Genomic DNA, 15,228 nt, shown 5'->3' with positions numbered 1-15,228 from the left:
CTCCAATCTCTCATTTCTGTATGTTGTCCTATAGTTAGATAAGAAGGTCTTAAAATATGGATGAAATTTAGCAGCCACTTAAAAACCCAATAACCATCAAGAAAACTCAATAGGCATAGTAGTCTAGGATCTTTTTTCTCCCCACCTTGCTGGACACTGAAGGCCATAATACATTGAAAATGTAATTTGGACAGAGTCTTTTTCATTGTACATGTGTTTTAGATTTCATTTCTATAGATCAGAACATATCCAGGGGAACTACCTTTTTTTGACTTGGATCTTGTTATTACTAGTATGAGTGACTAAATCAAATCTGTGGTGTCTGTCATATGCTGTTTGACACTCAAAAATTGCACTTACATTTGAAACTAATAAAATCAGCAAATTCTTGGATGTTAAAATTATAATTTGGTTAAATCTAGAGGTCAATGATTCATGGCTGTAAAAGCATATAATGAAGAAAGGGTTCCTAGATCAACAATTTTACATCTAACTGCTTGTTAAAAGTTCTGCCACCAAAAAAATCAGTGGGAGCAAAGCCATATTTTATACTTGGTACTAAAAATGTTAGTTGTACAGCACCCAAAAAACAAGTGAACAAAGCAAGTGTACTTCTGATAACAAACAGGATATTACTTCGGTTAAGAGTCCTTTGAATGATCATCCCCTAATCAAACATCCAAACTGAAGAGCTCCTAAACGTATGATTGCTCACTTCAAGGAGCTAACAGATTAAAAAAATGCTTTTCCTTTATAAAAGCATAGACAATGTGTCTATTATTCCATATTAATGGAGTGTTTTTTTCAATTACAGGTCCAACCTCACTCCCATACAAATCAATAGAAAAGAAACTTTCTGGAATATGGAATGGACAAGGTATTAATAACGAAGTAAGGCTTACAAGTCAGTAATACTAAGTGAAATAGCATGCTTCTTCCCTTTTCTTTCAGCCAATGACTTCCTTCTGCGCTTGACAAACATGGGTTGTTCTACAGAACACAGAGACATATTGTTCTTGCTTCCTGTAATGTGATATAACTGTAGTGTTGAATGGATTAACACTGATTCTGTATTTTGTGGAAAACTACATTATTTAGAAAAACACTGATTGCCATCCTGACTGTAGCAAGAAACAATAACCTACTAAATATTAACTTTTACCTGTAAATCTGTCTTTAATTTGCTCGTCATCTTCCCACCCCATTTACCTGTTTGTTATCAGCAGAAGCAAATGCCAGGCATATCTCTTTGGAAAAGAGGAATGATCAACGCAAAAGCAAACAGGGCTACTGAAGGTACTGCAGTGACTAATATTACTTAATTAGTCCAGAATTGATCCTCTGTCTACAGAAGTCATGGAAAACAATGATGCAGGAACAGGCTCAGTGCCAACAAGATGATTAGTCTTAACAAGATGAATTTTAAAGGAATGGACCTATTGATAATACAAATAAACATAACTATAAATATGTAGAACACTTTTTCCTCCATGTTTCTCCTGGATCTACTTAATATAGCCCCCCAATCCAAAGAAAATCTAGTAATCATTGGGATATCAGTGTATTTTTGTTCAGAAACAGACTGCAAAACTCAACTTCATTTCCTTTCCAAATCCATTTTGAATTTCTCAGTGATTCATTTTTGGCCTGCACACAATGTGCAAGTTTCAGGCATTTTTTAAGTTTTAGTGTTCATATTATGCATTATTTATTATATATTTATATTATTTCAAGTCTTAAGGCATCTTTTTCTCTTCCTTGACTGGATGGACTACTACACCAAATTAACATTCCTCTTGGTGATACGCTAGTTATTCAAATTAGTTTGCTTTTCCATAAAGAAGTATTTGTTAAATATCAAATGCAAAGCATTCATGAAAGACAAGCTGCAGGTGAATATAACAACACAATATATTTAATCAAAATACAGACTAGCCCTCCAGATCCAAAGTACAGCACTTTTTAAAAGTACGAGCCAGGTACTGCCAAAAGCAGCCGCAAAACCTTCAGTCAACTTAAGGCCATTCAGGAACACAAAGAGAGCAGGGTTTAAGCAGGAAGAAAAGCAGAAGACAAGGGTTAATGATTATTAAATCCTGACAACACTTTCAACTCTGTGCAAACACACAAAGCTGCTCACTTACCCCTAAGCCCTGACAGTCTAGTTAAGACCTGCATATCACAAAAACAGAGCAACAGGAGCAATCTTGAAGTAAATGGCAAAATTCCCTTTGGCTCTTCGGAGCACGGAAGCCATTACACATGACTTCGTTGTATGCAAATATGGGTTTATTTAAGTTAAAGTACCATCTGCCGGTAAAAGCACGTATTAAAACTTCAGGCAAGTCAGAGCCGATTTCGCCTCGGCAGCTGTTAGCGTTGGGGGACACACAATCAGAATCCATCAGCTTAAAGCACTGCCAGGAGCACACTCGTGCTGCCCGACACAGGTTCGCTTTACAAGCAGCATTAAAAATAAAACTATTGGAACACAGGGGGGAAGGAACCGCCGCGTGAGAGGCATCCTCCACCCTCCCCCCCGCCGCCAACCGCCCCCGCCGGCCGTTACCACAGGGCTAGCGCGAGCCCGGAACCGGACGCGTCCGGCCCCAACCGGCGGCGGCGGCAGCCCCTTCCCCGCCCCCGCCCGGCGCTTTGCGGGGCCGGTGACCAGCCCGGCGCCCGGCCGCTGCCACCCCCCGGGAAGGGGAGGCGAGGCGAGGCGAGGCGAGGCTCCCCACCTCCGCTCGGCAAAACCCACCGCTGCCCACAGCGGCTCCTCCCACCGTTTACGACCTAACCGAAACCCGCTAGCCCCAACATGCCCCCAGCAGGGCCGGGCCGCTGCTCCGGCAGCGCGGCGAGGGCTGCTTTTTTTCTGGCCGGAGGCGGGGCGAGAGGAGGAGCCTGGTGGCCGCGGGCCGCCTCTGCCCGGGCGGCGAGTAGCTTTGCAGCTGTCGCTCGGCTAAATCGGGGACGCCTAATAGCAATCCCACAAGTGGTTCCTCCCCGCGGCCAAGTAATTTCGCCCGGCGTCTCCCGGGAGAGGCTGGGGGCCGAGGCGGCCGGAGGAGAGCGACGCTCGGGGCTGAGGCGCGGCGGGGGGACCCCGGCGGCGGCGGCGGGAGCAGAACCGCGCTGCCGGGCCGGGCTCGCCAGGTAGCCCCGGCAGGTGACGCCGCTGGGCGGCGGGGGAGAAGGGAGCGGCGCGCGATGGTGCCGGGCGCCGGTGCTGAGGGAGGCTGCGCTCATCTCCCTGCCTGCGGCAGCCTCCGCTAGCCTCTGAGCGGGAGCCCCTCGCCTGCGCCCGGCCGCCTCTCCGCTCGGGCAGCTCGGCAGAAGCGCGCGGGGGCGCCAGGACCGTGTCCGTGCCGGAGCGGGCGGCGCAGCATGGCATCCGCCTAACCGCGGCCGCGGGAGCAGAGCCCGGGACGCGCGGCGGCGGCTCCGCCGGGATGACTGACAGCGGCGAGGGGATCATCAGCCTGTCGGTGCCCAGCCCTCCGGGCGGCGGCGCCCCCGGCGAGGAGGGGCTCGGCAGGCGGGCGCAAGGGGCCGACGGTGCCCGCAGCCTCCTGCCCGACCTGCCTGCGCCGCCGGCCGGCACCACGCTGTGGGGCGAGGAGGGCGCTGCCGCCGCCTGCCCCGCCGGCTCGGGCATCGCGGCGCGGGCCAAGGGCGGCGGCGGCAGACGGACCGCGGTCACCTACGTGATCAACGAGCCGAGCCAGGGACCGCTGCTGGCGGCGGAGAGCGGCGCCCTGCAGAGCCTGCGGGAGGCGTGCGAGGTGGTGGGCGCCACGCTGGAAACCCTGCACTTCGGCAAGCTGGACTTCGGCGAGACGGCGGTGCTGGACCGCTTCTACAACGCAGGTGAGACCCCGCCCGCGCCGCCGCCCGGCCCCCCGCCTGCCGCGGCCCGGGCCGCTCCGGGCGCGGCCCCGCGCCGCCTCGCCGCTGCGCCCGGCGGGAGGGGCGCGGCCAGTCAGGGGTTGTCCTCGGCCCGCCGCGGCCCCCCCGCGCTGGGGTCAGCTCCGGTCGCCGAGCCCCGGCGCGGCTCCCCCGGGCTCCCGCTGCCTGGCAGCCCGAAGGAGGGCTCGTGTGTCCCCCCCGCCCCAAACGCCGAGCCCGGCGGTTACCGCGGCCCGCCTGCCCGCTCCGGCGGTGCTGGGCGCTGCGCTGGGGCTGAGCCCTCGGGGCCGCGGCTCCCCGCGCGCCGTCCGCTTGCGTGGAGCAGCCAAAGTATGTCATGCTTTTTTTTTCTTTTCTTTTTTTCCTCTCCTCTGCTAATGTGTTTCGGAGAAGAAACTCTGTCGGCAAGTGTGCCGTGAATCAGCAGTTGTCAGGGCTGCAAGAGCTCGTGATTTGTTTATTTTATTTATTTTTTTTTTAACCTGTGCATAAACCACTACCTGACCTCTGATCTCACGATCACCATAGCAAAGCACAGGGGGGGCAGTTTTTTGCTAAAATGCTGAGCTGCGGTTGAAGTGGCTAGTTGCTGCAGGGGCCCAGCAACTTGGTGCGGTAGATTCAGCGTAATTGGGATGCTCTGTGTATTTTTTGTGTTTGAAGTTTGTGCTCCGAATATTGGTTGCATGAAAGGTTTATGATGGATGGGGTGGAACAAAGTGCGTTGATCCAGTCAGCTGGCAACAACATCCCTGTGCTGCATCCGCTCACCCCAGTTTGCCTGCGTTCATAGCACTAAAATTGCAGCTCCTTGATTTGAAGCCATGGTGACCCTAGATTGTCTGTTATGATTTACCTCGCCGCATTTTTTAAAATAATAACCAAAAGCTTCCTACTGTTGTATTTCTTTTTTTTATTAACAGAAGTATAAGATGAATGGAGAATAAGAACAGCTGCTAACTAGATTCATAAAGACTTTAAAAATGTCTTTTTGCCTTAAAAAAAAAAAAAGTAGAAGCAGCAATTTGACTTGACCCAGGATTTTAAGCCTGCTGTGTGGTGTGTTTCTGTGTGTGTGGAATACACTGGCAAAAGGACACTTCAAAAGTTTTGGCTAACATTCCTGGAGGAGGGAAAAAAAGAAAAGAAAAAAGAATCTGGCTGGATTGTAGGCCATTTCCACAAAAGTCTCTTCAGCATGAACATGCATATGCATGTCATTTCTTTGAAACTCCAAAAACTTTGCCTCATGGACTGTTGCTTTCAGTTCAATGAAAGATGGATGGTTTTGGAGCATGTAGTCACTCCTGTTACCTTGCACCTTCTACAGCACTGTGCCTTGAGAATTAATATTTTCAGAAGTCGGAGGAACTATGCTAGCAAATGGAAATAGGAAGGAACAGAGTTTTGGTATGGATCTTACACTGTTCCCATGCAGAATAGAGAGACCAGATTTTAAGAACCCTGCCACCTGTTAGTTGTTGGGCAGTTAAAACCTAAGGGTCTCATTTTGTTTCCTTGTGGAAGCGCTGACACAACAAGCTCACAGAGTTGGGTTATCTGTGATATTTTATTTTATTTTATTGTGCGTGCCTCTTAACTTAGTTTTTGCACTCAGGACTCTACAATGGGCTGGGTCTCAGTAGTTCACAGAGGCTTTTCTTGTAACGGGAGATTTGACTTGGAAGTGGGCCCCTTTAATTCTGCCAGTAGGCGTCTGGCATAAAGCACTACATAACTGCACACTTATGTAATACAGCATTGCTTATTTCAATGGCTTTTGAGCAAGCTGTGTAAGTGTGAAAACATTGCTTTTTCTTTCTGTACTGTTTGGTTATGGGAACTTAATCAAAGTGTTGCAAAATTGGAAAAATACCTTGCCATTCTGCTTTAGTAGCAAAGCCCATAAACATGCAAAATGAGAGAAACATCCAGCTTCTCGGCTGAAAAGAACAGGACATGAGAACAAGTTTGTGTCTGCTTCCAGTTTACTCTGTACGGTCTGAGCTGAGGAGTCATGAACCAGCTGTTATCCAAAAACTGTTTTGTGCTGTTGACTTTGAGGTTGGAACTTGGGTCTAGAAAGAGCTGAATGTTTTCATACTTGTTTCCTTATTTCTGCCATTTTTTATTTACCGAATATATTTTTAAGAACTAGTTGTTCTCCAGAAACTTTAAGCTAGTAAAAAATGACTATCAGTTTGGGAACAAGACAGCATTAAAAAGCTGCAGCTATGTCAGCTGAAGAATGCAAATGGGGATCAGGGTGTAAGTCTTGCATAGACTTTTTTAACTGGGAAAAAAAATCGAAAAGCATATGTAGGTGACAAGTAAATATCAACTATCTCCCCGTTTCACTTATTGTCCTGTCTCTTGCTATGTGCTTTCAGTGATTGAAGATGATGATAGTAGTAATACAAATAAAGAATCTCTGCCCACTATATTATTTAAATAAAATGACGTGCATGAAAATAGTACATTATGACTGAACGTCAAGTAAGGATTTATCATTACAAATACTTTCAGATTAAGTAACTCTTATTCAAGTGACCAAGTCTTACTGGACTTAAAGGACTAAGTAATGACTGCGTGGAGGTTTGGAAATTCAAGCTTTGAATTAAATGAAACAGTAATACCTCTCAAGTCTTGTAATGCATGCAAGTCAACTGTGATGGGGAAGCAGCAGATCTAGTATATCTGTCCATTATCAGTTTCTCCTTTTTAAATATCTCGTCTCTGCTTTATATGACATAGTCTGAACTCTTGGTGACCTCGGATGTAGGTTTACTTCATGCCTTTCGCTACTCCAAGAAGTATTAAATAAAATCTAATCTTGGATGTAAATACTCCTCATCCGCTCTAACATAGATTAGCCTATTAATAATCTTGTTCTGCTAGCTTCAGTCAACTGATGGTCCTTAAATGCTGAGACATAATTAGCAATGCATATGATTAGTGAATAGGTCTTAGTTATGTATAGTTGAACCATTTCAGCACAAAATAGTTAAGAATTGGCCTGTTCTAGCGTTTGTGCTTGCATGGTTTAAACTCCTCTTGATTTTTGGAAAAAAACTGATTCTTAAGAAGCAAGTGTTAAATCAGCCCTAGTAAGTACTGGAAAAAAGTATCTGACAAAAATAGACACTTCAGCATTTCTTGTATTTTCCTCCACTTAGATACTAAGGTGAGAAGAGAAAATCTAGTCTGATTTATTGCAAATCTCAATGTATCTGAAGTTCACCAGCTGTCTCAGGGGTTTATTTTATCCATAAAGAGAATATTTAGATTAGATTTTTTTTCAGTTGTGTTATTTAACTGCTGCAGTTGAAATAACAGGTCTGTCTTCAGCTTCACTTCCAAAAGGTTCAGGAATATTTAAAGAAACAAGTAGTTGAAGACATGCAAACAAATAGTAAGGTAGAGAAACCTATCTATATAATGCTATAGATAGTAACTTTTAGAACACCATATGACTATAACCATTATTATTTGTTGTTCCCGTGCATTTTCTGTACATTAAAATGACCTGATCTGCATGTTCTGTTAATTTTTTTCTTTTTCTTTTCTTTTTTTAACTCTCAGTTCCTTTTGAAAACTGAGCCATAAAGGAATATAGACTAGTTATAGTTTGTTTGGTTTATGTAAGCAATTCATTTTGTCTTTCACATCATCTTTTTTAGGACATTAAAATTAGGACTATTTGATTTCTGTGCAGATTTTTAAATAGTCATTTTGTACTGTACAGGAACAAATGCATCATGGACTAACTGAACAAAGTTTTTGTTGTTGTTGTTGTTGTTTTTTTAAAGTAACAAGGACCCTAAAGGAAAAATGAACATAAATTGGTGATCTGGGTTACCAGATCTGTTCCTGTAAGCCCCTCATGAGAGAGAAATGCTTAAAGGCAAGGTGAGTTTTTTCACACAGGCATTTAGGATTATGCCCGTTTTTGTCTAGTTGCTTAAAGGAATGTCTCCTTTGACTTGTAATTTGACATTTAAATTATATTGATTCTAGAGCACTGGGTGAATTAGGGTCGAGTGCTCAATTGATTGGCAAAATAAGTCGTGTACAACTGTCAAAACCAAGACAATTTATATAGAGAGGTTTTTGGAATAATCCGTATCGTACAGCAGTCTAAAGGTGAAAATTGTGCTCTTTCCTCTTAAAGAGGTTAGAAATCTCATATTTTGGGAGAAATTAGATATAATTTAGAGGATTTAGAAAGAAATCTTAGGAGCAGTTTGTCTTATTCTGGGGTACCTTGCACCCTTTTTTTGCAGACGTGCGCGTGACTTCTTTTAGTGCATGGATAGAGAGACCATTTGCTTAGTATTGTCAGTTGTATGTTCCACCTCCTTGTCTGCCTTGCAAGATTAAGCTATAGAGCATATTCATCCCCTATTTAGTTAAATTAAGTTTTTTGGAAGAATGGCAATTCTGTGAGAGTCAGAAGCACAATATATGAAGCTTTCTGCAGACTCTGTGTACGATCTCACAGGGGAACCGTTGGAAGATACGAAAGATCACAAAGTCAATGATTGAGGAGGCTCTGGGGTTTCAGATCTGTGCAGTTGCTCGTCTTAAGCTTGTTCTAAAGTTCAACATCTTGATTGATGTGCTTATCATACAAATATCATGTAACTTTATTTGTTGTGTTATATTAGGAGATTTTTTTTTATTTTAGCTTCTTACACTCATATTTCATGAGTCAGTGGGCCTTGCAATATTGTTTTGTACTGACAATGTTGTGTGAAGCTATTGAGATAATTCCTTGTAGTAGCTATGAATAAATAAGATAATAGAGTTCATCAAATAACAGATAATGGATTTAGCTTCATATCACTGTTTCTGGAATTCAACATAGTTGTTTTTGGAATTCATGTAGGTTTGGGCTAGAAAGCTGGTGCCAGTGCACTGGGCTTAAAAACATTTACTGCAATATACTTGGAGAATCCTGGTCCCAAAAGACAAATCTTCAGAGAGCCAGTGCAGTCACTTATGTAAAAGTGACCTTTGCTTGGAAGATGTTCTGCATCTAAATTATTTTCTGCATACTTCACAGAACTTGTGTGGATAGCACTTTTAAGCATTTACAAGGACATAGAAATGAAGTAAAGCAGTACCAGAGCTCATCTGCGTTCCTGCATTTTCCTCTTACTTATTTTTAGAGATGCTAAATTTCAAGAATCCTTTATTTAGCATGCTAAACACTTCAGGCTTTGAACAAAAAAAAGTTTTTATTTCTTGCCTAATACAAGTTTTGTGGAAGTTCTGTGATTGCAACATGCCAGTGCAGACTCTCCTCTTATTCAAAGGAGGTGATTAAAAAAAAAACTAATGTTTTTGATTTCAAGAAGCTGGCTTAAGTGTTTTCCCTGGTACAAAAAGACATGCTTTCCACAGTGTTAGCTGTTTAGAGTACCAGAGAGAGAGTAACGGCGAGTGTTATCCCACTCCACTTTGCCTGTCTTTCAAAACAATAAGTTTCTTCACAAATTTATTCTCTGTACTTCCTGATTTCTTTTCTCTTTTTTTTTAAATTTCACTAACAGGGTTTCGTCAGACACTTCAAATGCTGCACATTCTTTCTGTGAATATGCAGCACTTGCATCCATCACGTTTTTTACTATTTGGACACTTCTTCTCCCTCTCCCCCTAGAGAGTCGCTGTACAAAATAATAGTTCTCATTACATAGCAGGAGAAATTATCCTGATGCATTATTCTTGTCCGATTTCAGAATCAAGGGCAACTACCTTAAAACAAACAAACATATAAATCTAGTAGCGGTGTCAGTGGAATTCATGTTGAAAGAGATTTGGTTTTTTGCATAGCACTGTGTTCTGAGCGATGAGTTGGAGCAAAAAATACCAAATAACTTAATGCGAATGGTGTACAGAATGGAGTTGATATTACAGCCAGACTCTAAGATATATATGTAAGGGTTGTGAAGTATTACAGTACAGAATCTTTGTGTCTGAGTGCATAACATATGTTGTTACCGTTAAATGGGGTCAAAGAAGGCTGGGTTATGAAGCTCCTTTTAAATTTGGCTATTGAGCTCCAGACTCTGCTAGGAGGCAGCATTAGAAACCTAAAACAAATGCATGGGATATCTTCAGCATATAACATTATTTTATTATGAAGCAACTGAATGTTGTCTACATGTATAACTAAACAGGCAAAGATGAGTTTGGGGGAAAAAAAGGCTGATATGAAGGTTTTGTGTGTTCATGGTTAGTGCTATCGGAGAACTTTTGTTAAATTGCAAGGAAACTATGGCATTTGAAATAGCATATTCACAAAGTAATATTTCCATTGCTGGGCTAGCTGTAAACCTTATAAACAGATTCCAATATTGATACTGTATGTATAGCTTCCATTAGACTACTTGTCAATAGGTGAGTGGAAGACTAGTATCCTATTAGTTTATCTGAGCTAGGAGGAGCACAGTAGAAGTATGAAGATAATGTTGACTAGGAGACCTGAGTGTTCTTTCAAACTTTGTGAGTGGCCTCTCCTAGCATTTTGTAGCTCTGCCACTCAGCAAGAGCTTCCTCCCAGCTCTTCCCAGGCCCAGAGGCTTGCAAAGCCTCTAGCAGTGATCCTCTGGACACAGAAGCCCTGGTTCTGGCGTGAATCTCCAGCTGGTGCTCTAATGCAAGTAATACTATGGGTATGCTCTTGTAGTGCTTATTTACTAAATCTGCTGGTGGTACCAGTGAGATGGTTGCGTAAGAAGTGCAGCAATATGATAGAATACTATGCACTGCACATGAAAACAGCGGGAGAAATGCAGGTTATGAAATTATTGTGGTCTCTTAAATTTGGTAGAGATGTAAAACACATTATGAGACAGCCGTATGAGAGGACAACATGACAGAACGTCATGTTGTTCTCCAGTGGGGAAAAAAGAAAGGCTGGATGAAGCTAGATGAATGCTTTTTGAGTGTAACACAGAAGGAAGCCTTTGACTGCTTTATTTTTTTGCAGTTTACATTTTTGTAGCTCCGAACAGGATGTGTCATACAGAAATGACTCCTGAATTTACTGCAGCCGTGATAAGAAGTTTACTTCTCTTTTTAGTCACTTTCTAAAGTAAAGAAGCACAAAACAGAGAACTGCATATATGTAACAAGTGACAGCACAGTGAAACAAATTGTGTTGTAAATGCCTAAAGGATCAAGTGAGAAATATAAAAAGCCTAATGTGTCATTTAGCACCATTATTTTCGGCAGTGAATTTTCCAGTCTGTTATGCTCTTGAACAAAATGAAGTTAAGCAAATGAAAGTTTGTTTTATGCCAGGTTGTTTTCTTCTGTCTCACAGTAGAGAAGAGCTCACTTTTAGCAGTATTCTATAGCTTATTTAAAAGTTATCCCCTTTGTCTCTAGCCCTTTGGAACAATTGCTTTTTCTAGAACTGCTGTATTTTCATGCATAGGGCACCTGCAAGTTATATTTGTATATAACTTAAAAAACTCTGCAGCTCAGCATCAATGTGGGTTTTGCATGTGTGTGGTTAATAAAAAGGAAGCTCCTGCTGGAATCCTCTTCTTTCATAACAGGCTCCCTGCTTCAGATTCCCCCAGAACATCTACTGTTTACAGTGGTTTCCTGCCCCTAAGTTTGTGTGGTGTGTCTAGGGTTTTATAATCAGATGCACCGATATATTCAGAAATACAGCATTTGCTTGAATGAGGTAGATGTAAGAAGCACTGAATGAAGTCATCTTTTGCAGGAGAGCATGTGTGACAGATGACAGTAGAATCTATTTTGACAGTTGGGAATTTGCAGGTAATTATTGATAGGTAGATATCTGTGTGAAGTTTGTAATTGTTTGTATTCCAAGAGAAAATAAACCCTCAGACTGAGCTTGGCATAATACGAGCACAAGTTGCTTATTTTTGTTGTATATTACTTTTTCCCTCTGAGGACTAAATTTATTTCTTGACTGGAGCAAATATAATCATTCTCTCGATTATGGAGAACTGCTGATGAGGCTAGTAACAGCGGCATGCCAGAGTTGAATTCTGTTCTAAATTGTGTCTACCATTATGAATAGTCTTTAAGATGCATTTAGATGCAGCTAGATGCTGAATGGGCCTTAAAGATTTCCCACAGACTGTCTCATTTGAAATCAGTGGGAATCAGCACTCCTACAAATCCCACAAGAAACATTTATTTTGATTTAGCAACTACATACCCTTGTGAAAATCTGGCTCTGCGTTTCTCACTTATTATAATAAAATGAATGAGGTGCTCTGGGACTTTCTTGCTGATGGCATCAGTGGATGTCTCTTGCAGAGAGCGTGCTTTGGGTAAGTAAGCAGCTGTCACTGCCAGTGGCAAAGACAGCTTTTTAGTGATGTCTTCACAGAGGAGTTATCCACAGCGCTTGGAGAGATTTTTGTCTGATCTTCTTCCCTTTTTGCAATCAGTGTCTGATACAGGTATAATGATGCTTTCAATACGTACTTCCAGGTTCACCAGGGACTATAGACTGAAACGTGTAGTGTGAAAATGCAGATTAGATAATTGTCAAGAGCTTGAAGTCTTCCAGCACCTTACCTTGACTTCTCTTTTTCCAACAGAAGTGAGTTCTGCAATCTGCAGGAGTAAAAAGCCTCCGAAAGCCCTGAGGCATGAACAAAGGAAAGAAACACCCATGAGACTATAGTAATTCATTTATGATTCTGAAGTGTGGCCCTGCATGCCTGGGATAAATTTATCTAGTTTCATAGACACAGTAGCCAAGTGCCTCATTTAACTCCACCATAGAGGCACACCCACAGATTAAAGTTCCTACTTCCTCTGCTCCACCTTCCAGATGATTTTTACAGATGCACGCACTTTTAAAAGCATGACGGTACTGTTCTTTCTCTTCAGAAAAATATCTGTGAGGGGAGACATGCTGGTGCTTGAAGTATGGCTTAATTTCATGTCTCACTGGTTTATTACTGCCTTTCAATGCAGTATCTAAGATTGGGCTTCTCAGACTTCCAGTGTGAACTTTCCAGATAATTCATGTGAAAATGGATTGACTTCAGTCATGTATGTATACTGACTATTCATTCTGCTTTCACATGGTGGCTATAACATGGCATGCTGGTGAAAGCCAGGTTTTTTGTATGTGCAGCATCCTTTCTTCATTCGTTCCTTGCAGCCCATGTGATTGTTGTAAGTGACATGTGGCATTTGGGGAGATGGGCAGAAGCTGTTTGTTTCCTGAACACAGTCTTGTCTTCCAAGTCACGGTTGGAAGTGGAGAGCTTTTGCCACATAGTTGGTGTGAAGAGCTGGGAATCCTTCCCAGGCTCCTTAGGAGTGGAATTTGGTCAGGTCCAAACACCATCAGAATCCCAGGAACATGCAATTGCAAAAGAATTGGTAACACTAGATTGATCGTGTTCACTAGAAATTAAGTGGCTGTTACCTGTGCAAATAAACTCAAATAATATTTACTTGTATTATCTGTTTCCTTGAGGTCAGTTTTATTTTTTGCTTTCTGTAGAGCTGGACTCCACTGGTACTTCCTATAATAATAAATTTACTTAATTTGATACTTGGAGACCTGCAACATGTAGTCTCTTGGAAATGTTTTCAGTAACTTGCAAATCATGCAAGCTGCTACAAAAATTATTTTCATTGGCTTATGATGGTAAAACTTATTTCAGGAGTTAAACTTCCCTGATTATTCATTCCATATGTGTATATTATTATGTTTCAAGGCTGTCTTATTGTCTTGCAGAGGAAGTCATGCCATGCTACCTTCCATAACCACTTTTTGTGAGTATATGTTCATTAATGGTGGAACAAAACTTCTTTTTTTTTTTATTTTGAAATTGTATAGCTCAAAAGCTTGGTGGTTCTTGTTTCATTATATTTCTCTCTGAGCGTATTTTAGTCCTTTTGTGTCTTTAAGGGTTGTCACTAAGTTGGAGATTTTCCTGATTTATTAACTAGGAGTAATAACTGTGGGCATAGTGAGTGTAGTGCATATGAAGCATACAGAAGATTGCTGGGCAGACTAGAAAAAAGTGGCACTTCTGAAATATCCTGTATAAATACAGTATTGCTGAACCTGCTGTACAAAGCAAGGATCTTTTTAGGCACTCTATGGGGGTGTGTGTAGAGGGGAAAAGAGCATGTTCCCTAGTGCTGCAGCTCTAAAGGGAGGAGGGGGGAAAAAAGGCAGGCTTTTCAGGCATTACCCTTCCCTTGGCTCACGTGGCCAGTGCTGTTATCTGTGAGGAAATGCTGGGATACTGCAGCACTCTGCTTCTGGTCTGCTCATGAGGGAGTATGTACCTTTCTGCCCCTAGATCAGAGTGAGCAGAGCGCTGTCTGCCTTTCCCTGTGCCACCCAATCTCAAGGGCAGCAGGGTATAGCCTGACTTACTGCGGCCACAGAAAGCCTTATGCAGTGGTGAAGTCTGGACTTCACGTGGCACTGCTGTGTCCAGGTCTGTACCTGAAGAGACAGTCCTTCCTGAACCTCTCTGCATGAGGCAGGAAGCCCTCTGGCATGAGTAGGAGGAGCTGGTGACGGGTGGTGCAGCCTGGGTACTGGACCACCCTTCTCCCAGCCTAGACCTGACGTGTGCAGCACTGTCTAGCATGTAGACTGCATGATGCTTTTGCAGGACCTGTCCTGGGGTGTATGGCAGTCTTCTCTGTTGGCAGGTAAGTTGTCAGTGCCTTGTAGGCTGGATTTAGCTGCTGCTCAAAGAGCTTGTATTGAAGGTTTACTCTGCACCAGTTTCTCTGAGGTTTAATAACAATAAAAGTTCTTGTAGTTTTAACTTGGTTTAAGTATCTCAACAGACCTGGGAGCATTTCACAATTTTGAGGAAAAGGGCGAAATTCTTAAAAATACACATTATAAAAATGTTCTGCAAAAGAAACAAGCAAACAGGATTGTTGGCAGGAATCCTTATTATCAGAACCTGTGAGATTCCATTTCCAGCTGATGCAAGAGGGACAAAATGCAATAATAGCACTAGGAAAATGTACTAAAACTAAAGCAAGAGCTTCTGTTGCAAACCCTGCCAGATGGGTGTATAACTGGAAGACTTCCAGTCCCGTTTGTTGCTTAACTGCTTGCATTTTGGTCTGTTTTCTGCTGTGTCCCAGAAGTGTCCTTGTTTTGAGTTATCAGTGTGTTGACAACCTGATATTTTGTCTCTATTTCTTCTTAGTAAAAGTGTCTCTATTTCTTCTTAGTATAAGTACTTTAAGAATAGCTGCCTACCAGGAAATTTTTCCACTGGAGACTTCCCAAGACTGTTTTTTTGGTGGATTTTGGTTTATGCT

At 42.7% G+C, this 15,228-nt stretch overlaps 2 protein-coding genes across 4 annotated transcripts in view; one reads left to right on the top strand and one right to left on the bottom strand.

The window, feature by feature from the left end:
• Positions 1-2,479, bottom strand: part of PEX7 (peroxisomal biogenesis factor 7) — a 55,311-nt gene extending 52,832 nt beyond the window's left edge. Inside the window, exon 1 of the mRNA XM_026121338.2 lies at positions 2,145-2,479. Coding sequence (XP_025977123.1) covers positions 2,145-2,178 — 34 coding nt within the window. The 5' untranslated portion in view covers positions 2,179-2,479. The remainder of the gene's footprint in view (positions 1-2,144) is intronic.
• Positions 2,480-2,875: 396 nt separating this feature from the next.
• The window catches only part of MAP3K5 (mitogen-activated protein kinase kinase kinase 5), a 104,781-nt gene continuing 92,428 nt past the window's right edge, over positions 2,876-15,228 (top strand). Inside the window, exon 1 of one of the 3 annotated variants that reach the window (XM_026121280.2) lies at positions 2,876-3,873. In XM_026121280.2, coding sequence (XP_025977065.1) covers positions 3,456-3,873 — 418 coding nt within the window. In that variant the 5' untranslated portion in view covers positions 2,876-3,455. The remainder of the gene's footprint in view (positions 3,874-15,228) is intronic. The other 2 variants (XM_026121295.2, XM_026121287.2) reach the window with 2 other exon arrangements.

This window comes from Dromaius novaehollandiae, chromosome 3, assembly GCF_036370855.1.
Source record: "Dromaius novaehollandiae isolate bDroNov1 chromosome 3, bDroNov1.hap1, whole genome shotgun sequence".
Lineage (NCBI taxonomy): Eukaryota > Metazoa > Chordata > Aves > Casuariiformes > Dromaiidae > Dromaius > Dromaius novaehollandiae.
Note: the sequence above shows the minus strand (reverse complement) of the source record. Positions and strands in the feature narration are given on the sequence as shown.